At 56.4% G+C, this 20,001-nt stretch overlaps 1 protein-coding gene across 7 annotated transcripts in view; it reads left to right on the plus strand.

The window, feature by feature from the left end:
• ARAP1 (ArfGAP with RhoGAP domain, ankyrin repeat and PH domain 1) overlaps nucleotides 1–11,128 on the plus strand; it is a 59,890-nt gene extending 48,762 nt beyond the window's left edge. For 3 of the 7 annotated variants that reach the window (XM_019744346.3, XM_074335820.2, XM_074335819.2), the window contains exons 23-35: nucleotides 133–238; nucleotides 665–812; nucleotides 903–989; nucleotides 1,079–1,147; nucleotides 1,461–1,578; nucleotides 3,023–3,136; nucleotides 3,458–3,603; nucleotides 4,123–4,155; nucleotides 7,868–7,950; nucleotides 8,694–8,744; nucleotides 8,926–8,989; nucleotides 10,126–10,275; nucleotides 10,530–10,682. In XM_019744346.3, the coding sequence (XP_019599905.3) occupies nucleotides 133–238; nucleotides 665–812; nucleotides 903–989; nucleotides 1,079–1,147; nucleotides 1,461–1,578; nucleotides 3,023–3,136; nucleotides 3,458–3,603; nucleotides 4,123–4,155; nucleotides 7,868–7,950; nucleotides 8,694–8,744; nucleotides 8,926–8,989; nucleotides 10,126–10,275; nucleotides 10,530–10,547 (1,187 nt within the window). In that variant the 3' untranslated portion in view covers nucleotides 10,548–10,682. Of the gene's footprint in view, nucleotides 1–132; nucleotides 239–664; nucleotides 813–902; nucleotides 990–1,078; nucleotides 1,148–1,460; nucleotides 1,579–3,022; nucleotides 3,137–3,457; nucleotides 3,604–4,122; nucleotides 4,156–7,867; nucleotides 7,951–8,693; nucleotides 8,745–8,925; nucleotides 8,990–10,125; nucleotides 10,276–10,529 lie in introns of all 7 variants that reach the window. The other 4 variants (XM_019744350.3, XM_019744349.3, XM_074335822.2 and 1 more) reach the window with 3 other exon arrangements.
• The last annotated feature ends 8,873 nt before the right edge of the window (nucleotides 11,129–20,001 follow it).

Below are 20,001 nucleotides of genomic sequence, written 5' to 3' on the forward strand. Positions count from 1 at the left end.
CTGAGTACCTGGTGGGATTTGACTTGAAGGGGTGCAGGGAGTACCCCTAGGATGAGTTGCAGAGTAGCCAGTGGTGGGATGGGGAGGTGGGTACAGGGGGAGTCCTGACTTGATCTTTCTCCCCCCACCCAGAGATTGAGGATGAGGAGGAGAAGGTCTCCAGGTACCGAGAGCTCCTGGCACATCTGCCTCCAGTCAACCGGGCCACGGTGAAGGCCCTTATCAGCCACCTGTACTGGTGAGGAGCGATGCTATGGTGGGGCTCTGAGGGGGTGGGGTAGAGAAGATTCTTCTCCTCCCAGTCCTGTTGACTGCCCTCCCTTGGGAACCAGGTAGGCCTGGGAACTGAGTATTGACTTATGTGCCCTAATCTTGGACTTTGTCTCCCAACTTGCTTCCTGCAGGTGGGAGAGTAGAGGAGGTTGCAACTAGGGGCCAGGGTACCTTGGCCAGGTCTCCCACCTTCCCAGCCCTGCCCTTTCCCAGGATCCAAGACATGGCCAGAAAGATTCCTTCGCTTCCCCTTAACTAGTGCTCTTCTCTGACCAGGGCCTTCCCTGGCCTTACTCGAGGGTCTAGTCATGGATCTGTCAGGAATTGGGAAGATGAGTGGGGAAGTTCTGGGCCAGGCTCCTCATGCAAAGCCTCCTCCTCCCCTGTCCAGCGTCCAGTGCTTCTCAGACACGAACCAGATGAACACGCACAACCTGGCGATCGTGTTTGGGCCCACGCTCTTCCAGACAGATGGGCAAGACTACAAGGCCGGCCGTGTGGTGGAAGACCTCATCAGCCACTACGTGGTGGTGTTCAGTGTGCGTTTGTAGCCCATGGGCAGTGGAGGGCAAGGCGGAGCCTCCCAGGCAGCAGTGACCATCTGTCCCTGTCCCTTCCCTGGTTTCCAGGTGGATGAGGAGGAGCTGAGGAAGCAGCGAGAGGAGATCACTGCCATTGTCAAGATGCGTGTGGCTGGCACTGCCAGCGGGACCCAGGTGAAGGCCAGGGCCGAGGGTGGGGAGCTCAAGCCAGCCAGCTGCACCTACTGTCCAGGCCTCCAGCTGAGCCCTGTCTCCTTACACAGCATGCCGGTGACTTCATCTGCACAGTGTACCTAGAGGAGAAAAAGGCGGAAACCGAGCAGCATATTAAGGTGGGGGCTGGGGACCTAGAAGCCAAAGGGCCAGAAGAGTCAGGCTGAACCAGGCACAGACTCAGGTGGCTGGGAGAGCAGAGCTTCCATCCTGGTTTGCCACCTGCATCTGGCTGATGCTGGGTCTCTCTCTTCCCTGCCTCCCCACCCAGCTCATTAGAACCACTCAGAGACACCCCCCTGCCTCCCAGAACTGCAGAGGGCCCTGAGAGGGGTGGGCTCAGCCCTTGGCTCACGCAACAAGGTTGTGGCAGAGCATAGGTAGGGGCAGGGGATAGGTAGGTTGATGTCCTCTCCTTCTCGGTCATCACAGATCCCAGCATCCATGACAGCTGAGGAGCTCACCCTGGAGATCCTGGATCGTAGGAATGTGGGCATCAGGGAGAAGGACTATTGGACCTGCTTCGAGGTCAATGAGAGGGAGGAGACAGGTGGGTGACCATCAGGTTTGGTGCAGGATGTGGTGCCAGCCTGTCCTTTTCTAGGCTGCAGCCCCAGTCTGCCCTCCCCTACCCCAAAGTGTGGGGAAGTGGTGGTGAGGGGGTTTTGAACGACAGATGTCGCTATCACACTATGATCTCAGTAGTGGTGATAACAGTGTGCTGGTGGGGCTTGAGGTCACAGCTGTAATGTGGCTGACAGGAGGGACAGCGAAGAGGGCGGGTAGATGGGATCAGCTATGAAGGTGCTTTCTCAGGTGTCGGTGAGAATGGTGTTGCTTTCAGGGGTGATAATGCTGAATTTGATAATGGGATTGCGGCTGACCCAGTTGGTGGTGAAGGGGGTAGTGGGTGGTGGTGACCGTGCAAGAGGGGTGGGGTGGTGGTGCTGGTGGTGGTGGTGGTGCTGGTGCTGGTGCTGGTGGTGGTATAGGTAAGGATGGTTGTGATGATGTTGTGAAGGGGGGTGATAAAGGCATTTTAAGGTGAAGGACGGCCTTGATGGCAGTGGAGGGTGAGGGTGTCTCTGTTCATTTGTTCTGTTATTTGTTGAGTGCCAGGCACTCAGCTGGGGAGCCAGACGCACAGTCCCTACCCTTGTGGGGGTCAGTCTGGTATGGAATAGGGCCATTAATCCTGTGATCACACCAGTAAACATACAACTACAGCTGTATCGACTGCTGTGCAGGAAAGGGCTGCCACACCACCGGAACTTATAACAGGGTCTCTGTCTTTGGGGTCCCTGAGCGAGGAGGTGAAGGAAGAGTAGAAGTTACATGGTAAAGAGAGGAGCCCAGGTGGTGGGAACAGCATGGGCAAAGGCCCTGTGGTGGCCAGAGACAGCGTACTTTCAAGGAACTGGAGATTAAGTCAGTGAGGGGTTGTGGTACCACGTGGTGCTGGGAGAGAGAGGCAGAAGCAGCTACTTGGGGCCTGGGGCCTGATAACAGGGCAAGGCCAGTGCAGGGTTAGTGACTGGGAGTTTGAAAAGATGGCTCCTTGCTGCTGGGTGGAGAGAGGTGGGGGAGAGGGGATTGAGAGTACACACAGGGGACCACGTTGAAGGTCACAGTATTAGTCCGAGGAGAAGATGGTAACATGTCCAGGGAGGTAGTAATGCAGACAGAAGCAGAGATTCAACCTGTGGAGGGAGGCTGAGATGGGGGAGGGCTGGTTTTTGGCCAGGGTGGCCTGGCGGGTGGGGCTCTGTTCCCTCCTGAGGACACGGAAGCTCACCAGCCTGGTTTGGGATATGTCAGGTTGGAACAGCTTTAGTTTCAGCAGGATGTGTGGAGCCTGAAGCTCGGGTGTGGGAAGGTGGTCAGGGGCTGATGTGTGGTGGCACAGGAGGTGGAGGGAGTGCGTGGTGCTGGTGCATGTGTAGGGGATCTGTGTCCACATGGCCCTGGTAACAGTGGGTGTGACCTCTCCCCAGAGCGCCCCCTGCACTTTGCAGAGAAGGTGCTGCCCATCCTGCACGGGCTGGGCACAGATAGCTACCTGGTGGTGAAGAAGCACCAGTCCATGGAGGCCATGCTGCTCTACCTAGGTAGGTGGTGTACCTGGGTGGGTGGTGACCTGGGTGGGTGGTGTGCCCAGGTGGGTGGTGTGCCCGGGTGGGTGGTGTGCCCGGGTGGGTGGTGTACCTGGGGAGGTGGTACCTTCAGGGCCAGGCCGGCTGGTGGGTCCCTCTATCCAGAGCTCGGGTGGGACCTGGTGGCACCAGGAAGGGCAACTCAGGCAGTGAGTGCCAGGTGAGCAGGCCTCTTAGGAGGCTGCGGCAGGCTGGGGCACTTCCCTTCACCCTGGATGTCTGGGTCTGTGGGTAGGGGGGTTGGTGCAGCCCATACCCACTCCATTCCTCCCCCAGCCAGCCATGTGGGCGACACCAAGCACGGCATGATGAAGTTCCGCGAGGACCGTAGCCTCCTGGGCCTGGGCCTACCCTCAGGTGGCTTCCACGATCGCTACTTCATCCTCAATAGCAGCTGCCTGCGGCTCTACAAGGAGATCCGGGTAAGTGGCCCTGCTGGGTCCTGCCCAGCAATGGGTGCCTACACCTGCGTGTGCGCAGACACCCCTGCACAAACATTTCTCTGGGGTTGCCAGTGAGAGCATCCCCATCACGCAGTCTTGGGCCAGCTCCACGGTGGGGAGCACTGAAGCTTCTCGGGGACCCACCTGCTGTGGTCCTGGGTGGCTACTCTGCTGTGTCCTGTAGTCCCACTGGACCCTGGTACCTGGATGTCATCACATCAAGTACGTACTTTCTCACCCGTGCCTGTGCCTTTTCACGGCACTCACAAGAACTTGCTACGTGGTGACAGCCCCAGGTTGTGGCCCATGCATGTCTTGTCATTTCCCAGGTCATACCTCCTCTCAGTCCACTCCATGCCCACTCTGTCCACATCCTGGCAACCTTTCCTCCAACCAATATCTTTTGTACATACATACAACATCCCACCACACACAACACATGTCCCAGCTCTGGACCTGGGCCTCCTTCTTCCGTAACCCTGATCCTCTATCAAACAGAGCCAGAGGCCATGGAGCGGGGTCCCTGAGACCGTGAGTAGCTGTGGGTCAACTGCCAGCTGCCTTACACCACCTGGGGGCCAAGTGAGCCTGGTGGGAGCGTGGGGACCCAGCCATTGCTCCTGGCCATCTCCAGGCATGGTTTCCTGCCCCCTTACCCATCAGCACTGGCTGCACCCTGGGGCTTGTGGCCTAGGCTCCTGCCCTTTACCCCCAAACCTGTCCCAGGGTCCTTACCCCAAGGTAGGGTTCTCCACCAGTGCGATGCTCTAGAATTTTACAAAGGACTTGGTGTAGAAGCTGTGGAGCTAGTAATGGAGGTCTCCAGGTTTGAATTAGAGTTCTGCTCCTCCTGTCACCTCTGAAGCCACCCTCTTCTCAACCCTGGAGAGGGTTCCGGGGCTATCAGAATGTCCTTGCTACTGGCCTGATCCTGATATGCCACGGTGGGGTTACAGAGGCTTGTGGCACATTCCCAACCTGGGGCAGGAGTTTCCTCCCCACCTCCGTGGCCAGTTGCCAGCCTTTGTTTGCACACCCCTGGGAGAGGGGAGCTCATCCACTACCTCCTCAGGGTTGCCTTCACCCTAGAGCAGTAGTTTTGTCTGGGAGAAGGCCCTCCCTCAGCTTCAGCTTAGAATCTGCCTCTTATGACGCCCCTGTGGGTCCCAGCTGTGCCTTGGGGGCGCCAGAGCATAGATGCCCTGCAGAGACAGACACTAGGAACGTGGTCCCAAGCCCAGAGGACTAGCTCCCGCAGCCACCCCCCCACCCCCCAGTGTCTCCAACCCTTTCTGCCCCTTCATCTCCTGAGGACATCTGGACAGGCCTAGCTGCCAGGGAGGGAACAGAGCAGATAGAGCAGGACTCTCGCCTCCCTTTATTTGTACATCATACCTCTGCTACCGTGTTTCCCCGAAAATAAGACCTAGCCGGACCATCAGCTCTGATGTATCCTTTGGAGCAAAAATGAATATAAGACCTGGTCTTATATTCATTTTTGCCCCAAAAGATGCCATTAGAGCTGATGGTCCGGCTAGGTCTTATTTTCGGGGAAACACGGTGATACAGCCTGAGCTCCTGCTGACTCTTGTGGGGTGTGCCTCCTCTTTCTATGATCGCATCCTTACTTTTGGGCGTCTCCTCCCCTCTAGTCAGCCCCCTTGGTTCTGGGTGTTATTTCCCTGGGCCCCTCCCTCTAGGAGCACTTAGCCCCTTGGAGCAGAGGGGAGGGAGGATGGATGGCTGAGGCACCCGGAAAAGCAGTGGCTGATCCCTTGGCATGGAGGGGAGAGGGCGGGAGAGCTAGAAAAAGGAAATCAATGTAATGTTTGTCAATCCAGTCTTGGTGAATTGCTCTTTACATACTGGGACTCATAATCTTACTATTGTCCCAGGAGGAGGGAGTCTTAGCCTCATTTCACAGGTGAGAAAGTGAGCTTTGAGTGACTTGCCGAAGGCCATCTCTAGGTGGTAGGCTGGGATTCAAACCCAGATGTGTCAGCATTAAAGCTCGAGATTTTTATTCCTTGAAGTATAGAAATCAAGGACTCCTCAGTGCAGGGGTACGGGGTGCTCTCCACAGTGGCAGCTGGCACCTCTGTCTGACAGAAGCCCCAGGAAGGTGTATTTTGGCCACCAAGGTGTTGGTCATTCTAGTATTTGCTGGTTTATGGAGGAACAGGACAGAATATTTGAAATTGGGACAGTCCCTGGCATTCAGGGTATGTGAACAGCCAAGTTTTGTCCTGGGGGTCTCCCATTGTTAAAAACCCTGAGGCACCTGGGAAAAGCACATTCTAGAAAGATCTTGGTTCCAGCACAGGCCTTTGAGCATCAAGGGGTAAACTTCCTTCTCTGCCAGTGACCTCATCCCTCCAGAGATGCTGGAAACATGAGCTGTTTGATTAGAAGTGAAGTCCTCGAGGACCAGAGAAGACTAACTACATTGACTGACGCTCCCTTTGCCTCCCTCAAATCCCCCTCAACCTTCCTGTCTCAGCCAGGCTCATGTCACGTACATGCCACGCACACCGGAGCTCAGGGAAGCAGAGGCTGAGGATTGTTTTTCTCAGATTCCCAAGGAGCCACAGCCTGGGTTGAATTCCACGATTTCCGCAATTCTCTCCACGCCCTGACTGGAACCATCATTCCTGTCACACCCACGGGCCTATTCCTTTCACTCTTGATTGACATTGCTCCTTGCTTCTAGTTCTCTTGCACGCACAGGACCAATTGTCATGCGCAGAGCATGGCTGCAGCCTAATTTCTGTTACAGCTTGTCTCTCTTTCCTCACTACCTGGTTTCTTTCCACCTGCAGTCTGATTTCTTTTAATTCTCTTAGCCTTGCTTCTTCCCTGCTTGCTTTTAAGTTTATTTCTTGTTTTCTTCCCACATCTGTTTCTCCCATATCCACAGCCTAATTTCCCTTCCCATTGCCCAGTTTCCTCCCTGCCTACAGCTTGGATCATCCTGTGCCTGCAGCCTAGTTTGTCCCAGGCCCTCTGGGGCACGTGACCATTGTCAAGTCTGGTGCTATGTGTAGGAGACATAGGACGCCTCCATCAGGACCGTGGGCGTTAGGGGGTTAGAGGTGAAGGCAGGGTGCAGGGTGCCTAGTGAGCCTTTGGTAAGCCACCCCGTGACAGCACTGAAGTTGCCACGTTTCCTTAAGCAGCCCATCCTTTTGCCACCTCACAGGGAGTCCGCCAATTCCCAAAACGCTCCACCTTCCCTGGCCATCCCCTAATTCCCTCTTTTTGTTCTTGCTGAGGAGCCATGCCTGGGGTTGCCTGGGAGCAATGGTGGGGAACAGGGTGGAGATGGCTCAATTTTTGACCCCCAGTTTTGGTTGTAAGTGAGTCCTCCTCCCCTGCCATCCACCCTGGTGCCCCTGCTGGCTCCAGAGGTGCCTGGTGGGGGCAGGGCTTTGAGCAGGTGGCTCCCAGAACAGGAGGGAGACTCATTATCTTGACCTCCAACTAACCTCTTCCTTGGGGGTCATTGCTCCTACCCCCCTGCCTGGGAGCCAGCCTGCTGCTCCCAAGCCCAGACCCATATGCAGAGGTGGGGGCCAGAGGGAAGCATGATCTGGCGCCCTCCCCAGCACATTGGTCTCTTGCTTCCCGACCTAGACCATTGGGAAGTTCTTCCTTTGGTCTGTCGAACAACCGTTCTGCTTCAGCTTGAGTCGTTAGCCTTTCCCTCGTGGAGCCAAAGTACTAGTAACTGCGAACCCCAAAGCCTTCTGTTCACACGGTCAACCCTGGAGCCTCTGTGGGGCAGGTTGGGGTGAGGGACAAGTAACCTGAGACAAACAGACACAAGCAGCCAGCTAGGGCTCTCCGATAGCACGCCTTGTTCAGTTTGGTGCCAGAGGGTGGTGTGCGGACTTCTCCCCCCACAGACGATCTGGTCCGGCTGGTGCTACAAGTCAGTGTCCAATTTACAGGGAGGGACTGGGACTCGCTGCTCAGCACGTCCCCACGGGACATATCTCCCTGGGACGGCTGCCTCGGGGACTGAGGGTTGACTGTCTGATGCTGCTACAGGACGAGAGGCCTGGGGGAGCTGGATTATGAACAGGGAGGGCTTTGCCAGAAAGGCTTCCTGGAGGACGTTCCCTGTGCTGGGGTGCAAAGGCGGCTGGGGGAGGGAGGGGGGAGGTACCCATTCAGGAGAAGTGCCCCAAGGCCCACTCGGACTGACTAAAGTGCCCTTTCCCTCCACACTCCCCCACCCCAGAGTCACCGGCCTGAGAAGGAGTGGCCTGTCAAGAGCCTCAAAGTCTACCTGGGAGTGAAGAAGAAACTCCGACCACCCACCTGGTGAGCTAGACCTAGGGAGAGTAGTCTGCCGCTGGGGCCTCTGGGAGCTCAGAACAAATGGGGGAGGCACAGCTTGGGGCTTTGAACTTGGCAGTTCAGTGGTTCTGAAGGTGTGATCTCCCAGACCGGCAGCCTCAGCATCATCCGGAAACACGTTAGAAACCCAGCTTCTCGAGTGCTGAGCTGTGGGGCCTGGGGGTGGAGCCAGCAGTCTGTGCTGTAACACGTGTCCAGGGAACTCGGATGCTTACTCATGTTTGAGAACCACTGGCCTGGATTGAAACTCTGTCCCTGACTACCTCTGGGACCTTTCTGTGCCTCACTTCCCACATTCGTAGAATGGGGAAAGTAATGGTACAGCTGTTTCAAAGGGTGGTTGTATGTTTTAAAAAGTTGAAAAGTGATGCATAGCCATTATTATTGTTACTAATTACAGCCACCAATCTTGGTTTTCTAACTTTCTTCTCTCACCCACTGGCTGTGCCTGGTTGTCTCTGAAGGACTAGGGCAGGCCCAGGGTGGGGTGGGGTTGGAGGTGGGGGAGACTAGGCTCTGGGAGGCTGCGAGGAAGGTAGGGGCTGTGAGAGAAAGAGGCTGGGGTCAAGAGAACCCCAGCTACCCTTGCTAGAAGGGCCTGAGCTCTGCCCCCACACTCTGGCCCATGCTTCTGGGCTCTGTCCTGGGGACCTGCGCTGTGAGGCCTCTGGGGGCTAAAAGTGACCCCACTCACCCCTCTTCTGCAGCTGGGGCTTCACTGTGGTGCACGAGACAGAGAAACATGAGAAGCAGCAGTGGTGAGCAAGGGCCCCGGCCTAGGACCCCAGGCCAAGGGGAGATGGTAGCCTGTCCGCTTTGATCGGGTGCCCCTCATTGTCCAGATCTGTGTCCTAGGACCCTGGGCCGGGGAGCTTGGGCAGTGTGTCCTCCACTCGGTCAGGCCATTGGCAGCGTCCAGAACTGTACCCCACCCTGCAGGTACCTCTGCTGTGAGACACAGATGGAGCTCCGGGAGTGGTTCGCTACCTTCCTCTTTGTGCAGGTACCAGGTGCAGGGTGCAGGGGTCGGGTGTGGGGTGGGGTCCCAAGGAGGCATCCATTGTGGTGAATGGGACATTTGCTTCTTCACTATTCAGGCCACCAATTGCTTCAAGGGGACTGAGTTTCTATTAATTCAGTTTGTTTGTTCCTTCACTCGTTGAACCCTTCCTAGTGTCCACTCTGGTCCAGCCCAGCGCCAGGCATGCTAGAGACAGAGGGTGCAGACCCCTGCCCTTGGTGGTAGGTGGGTGGGGAAGGCAGCAGGGAGAAGGTGTCATGGGAGCTGAGTCACGGGATGAGGAAATGTTCATCAAGCGAAGGTGGGGTGGGGGGCTGGCGTCTAGGCAGAGGGAACTGTGTATACAAAGGCGTGGCAAGTCAACTACAGATTGTCTGATGGGGTGTAAAGGGAGAAGCCAGGAGTGCCAGAAGCTGGCACTGGAAAGGGAGTCAGGAGCAAAATCTCAACGAACATTGAAGGCCATGCCAAAGAAGTTGAACTTGACTTAGTCCTTAGTTTTAAGGGAGAGTGTTAAGCAAGAAACAGAGGGTGTGCAGGTTTGAGTTTGAGAGGGCTCATTCTGGGTGCAGCATGCAGGGGAGAATGGACTGCAGGCTGAGCTTCGAGGTGAGGGGCCGGGGAGGTGGCTGCTGCAAGGAGCCAGGCAGGAACAGGCTGGGGAAGGCTTCAAGCAGGGCCAGAGAGATGGATTCGACTTAACACAGAGGTGTCTAAGTGAGCGCTCAGAATTGTTTAGGAAGAAGGGAGACAAAACTGTACCAGGGCCCAAGGCTGAGTTCTTCAGGGTGAAGTTTGCAGTTTTCTTGGTTCCTGGTGAAAGGAAGCAGACATGTTCCTCTAGAATTGTTTTCTTGGTGCTGCATTCCTGGAGCGGTTTGTTTGTGGACCCAGAGATGAGAGTTGTTGAGTAACATAATTGACTGAGTTTTGCCAGGAATACAGTCATGTTCTACTAACAGCTGCTTCTCATATCGGCTGGGATCAAAGCTGAGGGTGTCACCTCAGATCGCAGCTGGAGGCATTTCTGGGAAGGGTGGGTGGATCCAGAACTGAGTGTCTGGGCTAGCTGCAGCCGAGCCCAGGCCCCAGCACCCGTCCTCTGCCCTATTCCCCAGCACGATGGCCTGGTGTGGCCCTCCGAGCCCTCACGCGTGTCCCGGGCGGTGCCTGAGGTCCGGCTTGGCAGTGTATCGCTGATCCCCCTGCGAGGCAACGAGAACGAAATGCGCCGGAGTGTGGCCGCCTTTGCTGCGGACCCCCTTTCTGTGAGTGGCTCTCCATTACTGTGGGCAGGGGGCTGGGATCTTGGCTGGAGCCCGCCTTCTGCCTTCCGCCTGACTCACCTCTCTGCTTCTCCTCTGTAAGTGCCCTCAGACTCCATCCCTCCATCCTCGGTAGGAGTCCCGGCAGGCCCCTTTGGTTCACATGGTTCATGGGAGCCCCCTCTCCACCTGGCCCCTGGCCCCTGTGAGCCTTCACAAAGCGCTTATGGAATGTGGGCTTCTGTGCCTTCCCACAGCTGCTCCGAAACGTGTGAGCACAGGAGCCAGCCCCTGGCTCTTGGGACTCTGCTGCCTTGAAGTCTTCCTGTTCAGACACCCTCATGCCCTGCGTGCCTGCTGTGAGCCAGCAGGGGGCGCATGAGGAAGCCACACCTCCACGTCCTGACTGCTGCATGGAGTTCCTTGGCCTGGGGGTGGGGGCAGCAGGGGCAGCCTGAGGAGGAAGCCCCCACCTGCTTTGTCCAGGTGCTCAGCTCTCCTGGCCTGCTCCCTCCCAGGGCCGCCCACCCTGACTTTGAGGGTTTGGAGAGATGGGCATCAATCAGGAACTGGAGAAACACCATCCTTTCAGAGGCTCGAGGCCCTGGGGCCCCCGCTGGAAGGGAGCCCACCCCCTTGCCACAAACTCCAGGACAGCAAAAAGGGGGATATTCTAAAGGAACACTCAGCTGGGATGGGGAGGGAGCTCTTGAGTAAGATTCTACAGGGCCCAGAGCTGGACTTGGCAGACTTCAGCCCCACTTTGGTCTGGGCTGACTGGGAGGGCCCAAGCTGCCTGGTGCCCCTTCCCCACTTTGGGGACCTTTTGATAATATAAATATATCTGTATATTTTATCCTGTGGTGCTGAGGCCTGTAATTGGTTGGGGGTTTCCGGTGTCCCCATGTAGTAGGAGACAGAAGTTCACGAGGCCCAAAGGTGAGTGCTAGTGCCCTGAAGCCAGGAACCTGGGCTCTGCTCTCTCAGGCCCTGAGCTGTTCAGCCACTGTCCCCTGCCCCAGGCAGAGCCCCAGCCGGGCTCCACGCCGTTCCCACTGTCCTGGTGTGCATGGGCTGGGGAATGCGGGTCCTGATCCCGGCCAGAACAGACCCCAGCTGGACTGAGCCCCTGTCCTTGTGCAGCCAGGCCGAGCTGGAGCCTGGGTGTGGCATGCAAGTAACTCAGGGCGACACATAGTCACTGGGTCACAGGAGCTTTATGACATTAGGAAGAAGGGCTTCAGGTTCCCCTGGCCCCGTGCACACACGTCCAGAGGTGGGTTCTGCCTTGCACCAGGAAGCTGCCCTTATTGGGCACTGTCTGGTCATTTCCTCCAAGAAGGCAAGGCCCTGGCAGCTGGGGGAAATGAGCTACTCGGAGATGGATTTGGGACTCCCTGGGAAGGTGCGACACTACACTCCCGCCTCTGCCGAGAGTCTCATTACCGGCCTGTCTCCAGGGGCCCAGCAGGCAAACAGGCTGACCTCACAGCCTCCGTCTCAGCCAGTGGGGCTGGGCGAAGGGATGGAGGGTGAGCCACATGGCCGCTGACTCATGATCCAGCTCAGTGGGGAGGCCTAGGTGTGTGTGTGTGGGGGCAGGGGGGGGGGTCCTTGGGGATCTGGACTCGAGGTTCTTTGTTCCTGTCTCTTGAGAAGGGGAGGTAGAGGAGGAGGCTGGAATGGGTTCCCTAGCTAGTTTTACAAGCTGGGGCTCAGCCCCTTGAATCTCCAACTCTTGGCCTGCCCTAGGTGGGCTTTTCCAAGCCAGGCTGACCATTCTACCTGCAGCCAGGACAGATCCTTGTCCAGGTGCTCAGCGGCTGGAATTCATCTGTGGATCTGACCTTAGACTGACCAGCTAGCCCTGAGGCTCAGAGAGAGGGTGTGTGAGACGAGTCGCCAATGTCACGGCCCTGGCTGAGGAGCTGGCTGCAGTGACTGCATTAGGACACCAGGGGGCAGCCATGGACCTCAACATTGCTGGTCCCAGATGAAGTTCTGGAGGGCCCTAGTGTGGCTATGCTGGCCCAGGCTTTGCTCTGTTGGAGTGTGGGTGTGACCTGTCCCTGTCTTTGACCCCAAGGCTGGTGATATTCTGGAAGGCAGCACAATGCAGGGATGTGCTTTGGACTCACAGGCTTTAGGAGCCAGCAGGAGAAGGGAATAGCTCTTTACCAAGCACCCACTGTGGGTCAGTGCCTGTGCTCTATGTGCTGTCTCCTTCTGGCAGAAAAAGAAAATAAATAAGGCCCAGAGAAGGGAGGTGACCTGCTCAAGGTCTCACAGCTCTCTAGAATCAGGGCTGAAGTCCATTTCCATTGCCCCACTTTTGTGGGGTGGGGGGTTCCCCGCTCTATTCCTCTCCTGATTCCACAACTGCTCTAAATGGTCCATTTGTGCCCTGGGGAAGGGCATCTGAACTGTCAGGAGTTAATAATAGCTTAAAGTGCTTTCCCTGGGCATCAGGGATGATGTCCCAACAGGAACCTTCAGGCCCTCAACCTTGACAAATTATGGCAATGACAGCAGCGTTGGATGCATTAGGGCAGGAGGTTCTGATGGTCTTTGTCGCAAAGATTCCTAGAAACGGGACTACGTCTCGGGAGGTTTGTTCACATACTGTTTGTGGTTGGGTCGTGGGGGGGAATGGGTGAGGAGCCCAAAGCTGGAAGCTGGACCTGCTGAGGCGTGAGGAGCAATTTCTTGGCGAGGGTAGGGCTTCCCGGAGGAGGAAGTACTCCTGAACTGGCCCCGAAGGCTGGAAGCCTTGCCAGGTACATGTGATGGGGTGGGTACGACTTGGATTGGGAGCGGGTTGAAGTGTTGGGAGAGGAAGCCAGGGCTTTGAGAGTCAACTGAAGTCTGGACCTAATCGCAGGGGACCACAGAGGTCCCTGGGGGAGAAGGCTGTGCAAGTCATAGGGCAAGTGGATGGAGAGGAGGCTGCGGGGAGAGGGTGGGGGTAGAGCTGGGAGTAGGGGCTGGGAGGTGGAGTGGGATGTCTCTTTCTCTCTTCCATCTCCTTGCTCAACCTGCACCCCCCCACACCCCACACCCCACCACCCCACCCCCAAAGGGTTCAGCAGCCATCAAGGGCTTCCACAGGAAATTGATGGTGTGGGGGAGGGGATGGTGGGCCCTGCCTCCTACCCACTTCCCCTTGAGCTGGATTGGAAGGGGGGCCTGGAGCTGAGGTCTTCTTTCTTGGCTCCCAAGACCCCTGCTCACAGCTGGCTGTTTGGGAAAAGCATGGGTGTGGATGCCAACTGGGCAGATGCAGACACTCCTGTCGACAAGCTGTGGAGTCTTGGCTGAGTTCCTAGGTTTCTGATCCTCAGTTTCTCATCTGTACTTTGGAGATACTAACAGTGGAGGCATACCTCGCTTTATTGCGCTTCACTTTATTGAGTTACCCAAGTGTTGCGTTTTTTACAAATTGAAAGCAAGACTCTCCAGCAAAAAGATTATGACTCACGTTGTTGCAGTGGGCTGGAACTGAACCCACTGTATCTCCAAGGTCTGCCTGCACTTACTAATGGGAGGATTAAATGAGCCAGTAAGTGCGAAGTACCTGGCATTATCCTTGAATCCCCTTCCCAGATATGTCTGGGGGGACATGACGGCATCCGGGATTTCCTCCAGGCCCAATATATTGTCATTCAACCAGCATGTCTTGAGTACCTACTGTGTGCAGAGCTCTGCTGAGCAGGAGCAGACGAGTAAGTGGGGTGGGGGAAGAAGGGAGCCTTTCTGCGGAGTGATCAGGAAAGACCCCATGGACAAGGTGAAGCGAGGAGACGGCCATATTTCTGTAGGTGTGGTGGAGAGGGAAGACACCTCCAGGAGAGAGAGTGGCATGAGCCAAAGGCAAGGTGACGTGACCCTGCAGTGAGCAGATGGTCGTGGTTGGAGCTTAGTGCCCCGGGGTCCCTGCATAGCCTATCCCCCATGCCGCTGGTGTTGGGGTCCGCCTCGTAAATATGACCACATCATAGTCAACTGGGCTCCTTGGGGTGACCACCAAATAAAGGAGTAGTTCCTATTCCTTTAGCCAGCTCCGTGACCTAAGTGACCCAGACCCTGATCTGGGGAATGTCCGTCTATCTCTCTCATATGCATAGAATTACAGCTGGCATGAAACTCCCAACCTCTCCTCCAGTGTGACACCTCCTTCAAGAAGCTCTTCTGGATTGCTCTTTATTCCTGTGGGACTGAGTGCACTTGGGATATGTGTGTGTGTGCCCAGCTCACTTGTACCCAGCTAGGGACTGGCCCAGGGAAGACCTGCCAGGGAGAGAGTTCCCTGGTCAGCCCAAGGTGTTTCAGCTCCAGTGTGTCCCTTCTCCCATGTCACTTTCAGCCTGTGGAAATTTCCACATTTTTCTGCCCTGGTTACAGCTCCTATTGCTGTATTTATCACCCTGGAGACAGTGGTACAGGCACACACACGCCACATACACTTGCCCTGCACACACGTGGGCCTGCACACCTCAGCCTACAGTTACACACGCACACGGCACGTGTATGAACACCCCCACACACAAAGCTCTCTAGGAAAATTGCCCCCCTCTCGCCTGCTGCTCCCCCTCCTCCTACCACCACCCACCTCAAAACACTGAGACCAAGGAGATGGGCTGGACGATGCCTCCCACCACCTGTCAGCCCGGCAGGCGCTTTTCCCTCCGTGACGCGAGTTGCGAGTTCTCCTTTTTGCCGCCTGCCTTTCCCCCTCCTGCCCTTCCTCCAGTCTCGTCTCCCCAGCGCTCCCTACCCTTCCCTCTCTCTGCCACTTCTCTGCACTTTGTATATCTTCCCCTCCACCTCAGCCACTCTTAGTCCTCTCTTTGTCACTCTTGACGCTCTGAGGTGGAAACTGTCCTACCTCCCTGCCATTCTTCCTGAGGGTCTCAGGACTGGGGTGGGGGGACCTCACTGGGGCTAATGGAGACAAAGGGACAGGCTGAGGGGCCTGAGCCTCCTCAGCTCCTGTCACTTTCTGTCCCTTCTCCTGAGTAAGGGGAGGGCTGTGTGTCTGGCACCATGGAGACCAATGTCATGGCAACACAGCCCGGGTGGGCACAGTCTTCCATCTCGGGCCCCCAGAATCCCCAAGGCCCAGCACTGGCTGCCAGGCCCGCCTCCAGCTCGTACCACCCCCAGGACACCCCCACCATGACCAACTCTTCCTGCACGGCATCTTCTGATGCCTTAAGGCACTAACGGAGGTAGGGGGAGAGGCTCTTCTCTCAGATACCTGAGGGCTCATTCATAGACTGGGCCAGAGAGGGCAGAGACTTGCCCAGGGGCACACGGCAAGTCTGGCCGAGCTCCCAGGTCAGTAGTCACTGGGACAAAGGGGTCAGTCCAACCTGGGATCCTGCCACCTAGGAGGTCTCTAGCCAATTCTTAGTGTTGCAATAATGATACAAATGATGATGCCGATAAACTATTAGGAAGTGCCCGTCACCTGCTGGGCTGAGGCTTTGCATGTCATCTGGTTTCATCCTTATAACCAACCCTATGAGGAAGATACTATTTTTATTCCCATTTTATAGGTGAAGAAACTGAGGTATGGACTTGCCAATGTCAGGTAACTAATAAGTGGTGTAGCTGTGACAGGAACACAGGTCCTTCCCAGATGCTGCAGCTGAGCCAAGGCTTCATGCCTAGTGCCCTCCCCAGGAGGCACTTTTCTAAATCATTGACAAACTGCTTTCAATTCTGTCTTTCCTTCTAGAGAGAGTTCACAGGGAAGGTCTGGGGCTTAGCCTAGGTCTGGCCTTAGGGTTTCTAGAAGCCAGAAGTTTATTTTTCTAAGAAGATGGAAAGGTAACAGCCCTCCTAGTGTGGTTAGCCCTAGGGAAGACCTCCCTTGCAGTCTGGCAATGCAGAAACTAGCTCACAATCTCAGGACCTTTGAGTGTCATGTCTAAGCCCAGGTGGGAGCCTGGGGATGGAGGGAGAAGATCCTGCCTCCCCGGCCCAGCCTCAACTTGTTGCTTAACCTTGATGGAGTCAGCTGCCTCCCTCCTGGTTTATGTAATCATTCAAATATAGCAGCTGCTTTTATTCTACTGAGTCACACCCCTTCCTTCCCCCTCCTCAGGTGTGGGGAGTTCAGGGAGAAGAGGTAATTAGGGCTGAGTGGGTGGCTCAGGGTCTCCTGGCAAGGAGGATCCTGGTATGCTGGATGGGAGGGTGGCGGGGGGAGCTGGGGCCGCGGCCCCAGGAAGAGTAAAACCTTCCCTAGAGAGAAACCACTGGGGCCACTTCTGCCCTGACCTATCCCTGCTGAAATCCCATATTCCTGGGGAGCCCTTTCCAGGGTCACAAGCTATAGCCCTAGCCTTCTCTCCTGGGCGTCTGCCCAGTTGGAGGTGGGCGAGGAGGTGGGAGAGGTGGAAGGTTACCAAGAGGAGGAAGTGGTCGGGTGGGGCATTGGCCAGGAGTCCCTGGTCGTAGGCCCAGCCCTGCCCTTTACTCACTGTGTAGCTTGGGCATGTGTCTGCCCACTCTCCTCTCAGTTTCCCCATCTGTAACATATGGGGTTGGATTCTGCTGGCTCTAGAATCTTACTCTGCCTGCTTCATGTCCCTGAAGATGACCTCAACCTTAGGCAGAAGGCACTTCCAAGTATCTGGTTGACTTCCCTCTCCTTTTCCTTTTCTCTGCCCACCCCCAGTCTGCTCATTCTCCTTGGGCCAGTTCAGCACCTCCCCTCCCTGAACTTGCCATCTATTCCACCACTTTATCTTCCTGCCCAGCAGGAACAGGGACCTCACTGCTCCCGTCTGGGGTCACCCCTTCCCTCACAGGGCAGCTCTGCTTGATGTGGAACCGGAAGCAGGCCCACAATGCCTCACCCGTAGGTTCTGAGTCCCGAAAGCCACCTTCCTGCAGTGTTGAAGCTGCTTCACCCTGGAGATGTGTTGGAGGCTGTGGTGGCCCTTTGTCCCTTTGTCAGCAAAGGCCTTGTCACCCGTGGTGTGATGGGCTCCGTGCGTAGTATGGGAATGCAGGGAACTATGCCAGGCCCTTGCCAAGGACATGTTGTTCCTCCAGTCGTTGTCCTAGAGCCCCAGTGGCAGCTTCCTGGCTGAGGAGGAGGAGGAGAAGCGCTGTGACATGGCCCCCTGAGCTTCCCACTAGCCCCGCCCCTGCCACCCTGGGTTCCTGTTGCCAAGACCCACCCTGGCCCCTAGCCAGAGGGAGTCACCTAGGGCTTTTTAAGCCAACCCTCCATGAAATCCATGTTCTGCCAGTTACCAGCCTTTCCCCAGAGAGCTGAGGGCGATTTCACACTCTGTGGCCCCAGTCAGCCCCTGGGGGGGGGAGGATTCCCACGGAGCAGCTCAGTGAACATCCTGCCCCCCACATCCTGTGTCCCCACATCCACCTGTAGCTCCTTAGGGCCTGCTCCCCTCCAGTGTCACCCTGGACTGAGCTCTGAAGTGCACCATCTCATTTCCACACTCAGCTGTGTCTCCTTCCCTGCTTTTTGCCACCAACATTTCTCACTTGTACCTGGTGAGGTTGCTCAAAGGCTGAGGTGAATAGGACTTTGGTCTGTCCTTGAGGAAAGTGTGATCCAGTAAAAGAGACGATCCTGAGCAGGAGGATGAGGTGGTCGGACAGATGGCAAGTTAAGGAAGGGAGAGGCAGCCAAAGGTTGCTCAGCCCGAACCCAGTGACCCCCTCCTGCCTACCCTGTTCCCTGTGGGTGGGGGCAGGGTGTGTGCTGAACTGGCCCACGAAGAATGGGCCAGCGTTTGGGATCGGCAGAGAAAAGGAAGAGGAGAAGGAAGTCAACCTGGGAGTGGAAACAAACGGTAGCAAGTCAAGGAGGAGGAAAGGACTGGTGTGCGCTTCGGGGCCAAAGCCGGCTCCCTGCTCCATGTCGAGCAGAGGAGAGGTCAGTCAGGCTTGATCATGAGAGACCTCACGTGCCAGGCTGAGGAGCTTGGGCTTTATCCTGAGGGAACTAGGGAGCCATGCGAGGGTTTTAAGGAGGAGTTATGTGACCAGCTAGATCTTAGAAAGCTGGCACTAGGTGCAGGGTGGAGGTGGAATAGAGGGGTTGAACTGGGATGGGGGTGGCGGGGGTGCTGGAGAATGACCAGGGGAGGGGAAGGAAGCTCAGGGGATGAAGGAGATGGATAGATGTGCAAAAATTACAGAGGGAGAATTGACAGGCCTTCATGACAGATTTGACACAGGAAGTGGAGAGGGAAGAGGCAGTGACTTTGAAGTTTCCAGACTGAGCATTAGAAGTTTGCTGATGCATTTGATAAAGACAAAAGAAGTGTTGGATGTTGAATATTTGAGTGTGAGGGGCCTGTGGGCTGTCTCCAGAGATGTCCAGGGGGCAGCCTGTACAGACATCTGGAGCTCCAGAGAGGGCTGGGCTGCAGGGGCACTGGCAGTTGTTGGTGTGTTGGCGGGAGGCTTGTGCTCCAGAGGGGTGGGGTGGAGGATGAAGAGAGACGGGGTTGAGTGCTCCTCACAGAAGCATCAATATTGAGGAGATGAAGAAAGGAGGAGGCAGTGAGCAAGACAGGAAGGGCCGTCTGGAAGGTGGGAGGGAAACAGCCTCGCAGGAGGGAGCGGGGGAGGGCGCTGAAAAGAAGCCACCTTCTTTGGTCATGAGGAGCCTTCAGTCCTCTAGAGGTGGTGGGCGCAGGGTGGAGGCTGGATCCCGGAGGCTGCGTCCTCCCGTCGCTTTGGGGAGCCACCTGCCTCCCAGGAGCCTCCTGCTTCCTCCCACATCCCTCCAGCTCCCCGACTAGCAAAAATGAAACAGTCTGCTGACCAGCTGTGGGACGGCGGGCCAAGCTGGGCATGTGAACGGGACTTGCATGGATCAGCACCATGGAGAGCTACCGGCGGGGGTGGGGGCGGGTGCGGGCTGCGGCAGGCGGGAGCTTCGCCGTTTTCACACACGGCCTTTGGATCTGGCACTGGCTGGTTATGCCGGCGGATTAGAGGTGAAGGAGGGAAGAGCAGGCCCGGACCGTCTCTGGTCTTCTCCCCTTTCTGCACCTCTCCCCTCCTAGCGCTACCATACATGAGCCCCTACCCAACATTTGGGGCTGTTACTCCCTTGGCTCCATCAATTCAACCTCTTTCGGGGAGGGGAGGGGAAGGGGGGAACACGCTATTTACTGGGAACCTTACAGGCATTCCCCAAACCTCGCAACTCTTTGAGCTTGGAATTTGTGACCCCCATCTTTCAGATGAGAAAACTAAATTGAAGTTCAGAGAAGTTAAATAACTTACCCAGGGCACATGGCAGAGCTGAGATTTGAACTTAACACCTGCCTGGCTCTAAGTCCTGGAGTACCCAGTAGTCCTGGATCTTGCACCTCGTTTTTGCAGATGCCTGACGTCTGGGGCAACTGTAGAGTCTGGTGTGACAGTGGAATGAGGAGGAGACCCTCCCTTTCACCTGACTTGCTTGAGTGTATTCCCAAGATAGTTCCTAGGATGAGGCCTCCACCACTGTTTCCTGAGTGGGAGGGCAGAAAGGCCTCACCTGCTCCCCCTCAGGCCCAGGAGATGCCCTCCTTTGAATTCTTCTGACCCAGGTTCCTCAGGGCATGAAGGGGAGCTGTGAGGGCCAAGGGTGGACGTGGTCCAGGGTGTCAGCTTGCTGAGCCTGCGGAATGCCTTCCCAGCCAGTAGGCATGGAATACTGAGGTCCTAGGGATGAGAAAACAGTTTGCCCAG

Source organism: Rhinolophus sinicus, chromosome 14 (assembly GCF_057876585.1).
Source record: "Rhinolophus sinicus isolate RSI-liver-muscle chromosome 14, RSI-T2T, whole genome shotgun sequence".
In the NCBI taxonomy this organism is placed as follows: Eukaryota; Metazoa; Chordata; class Mammalia; order Chiroptera; family Rhinolophidae; genus Rhinolophus; species Rhinolophus sinicus.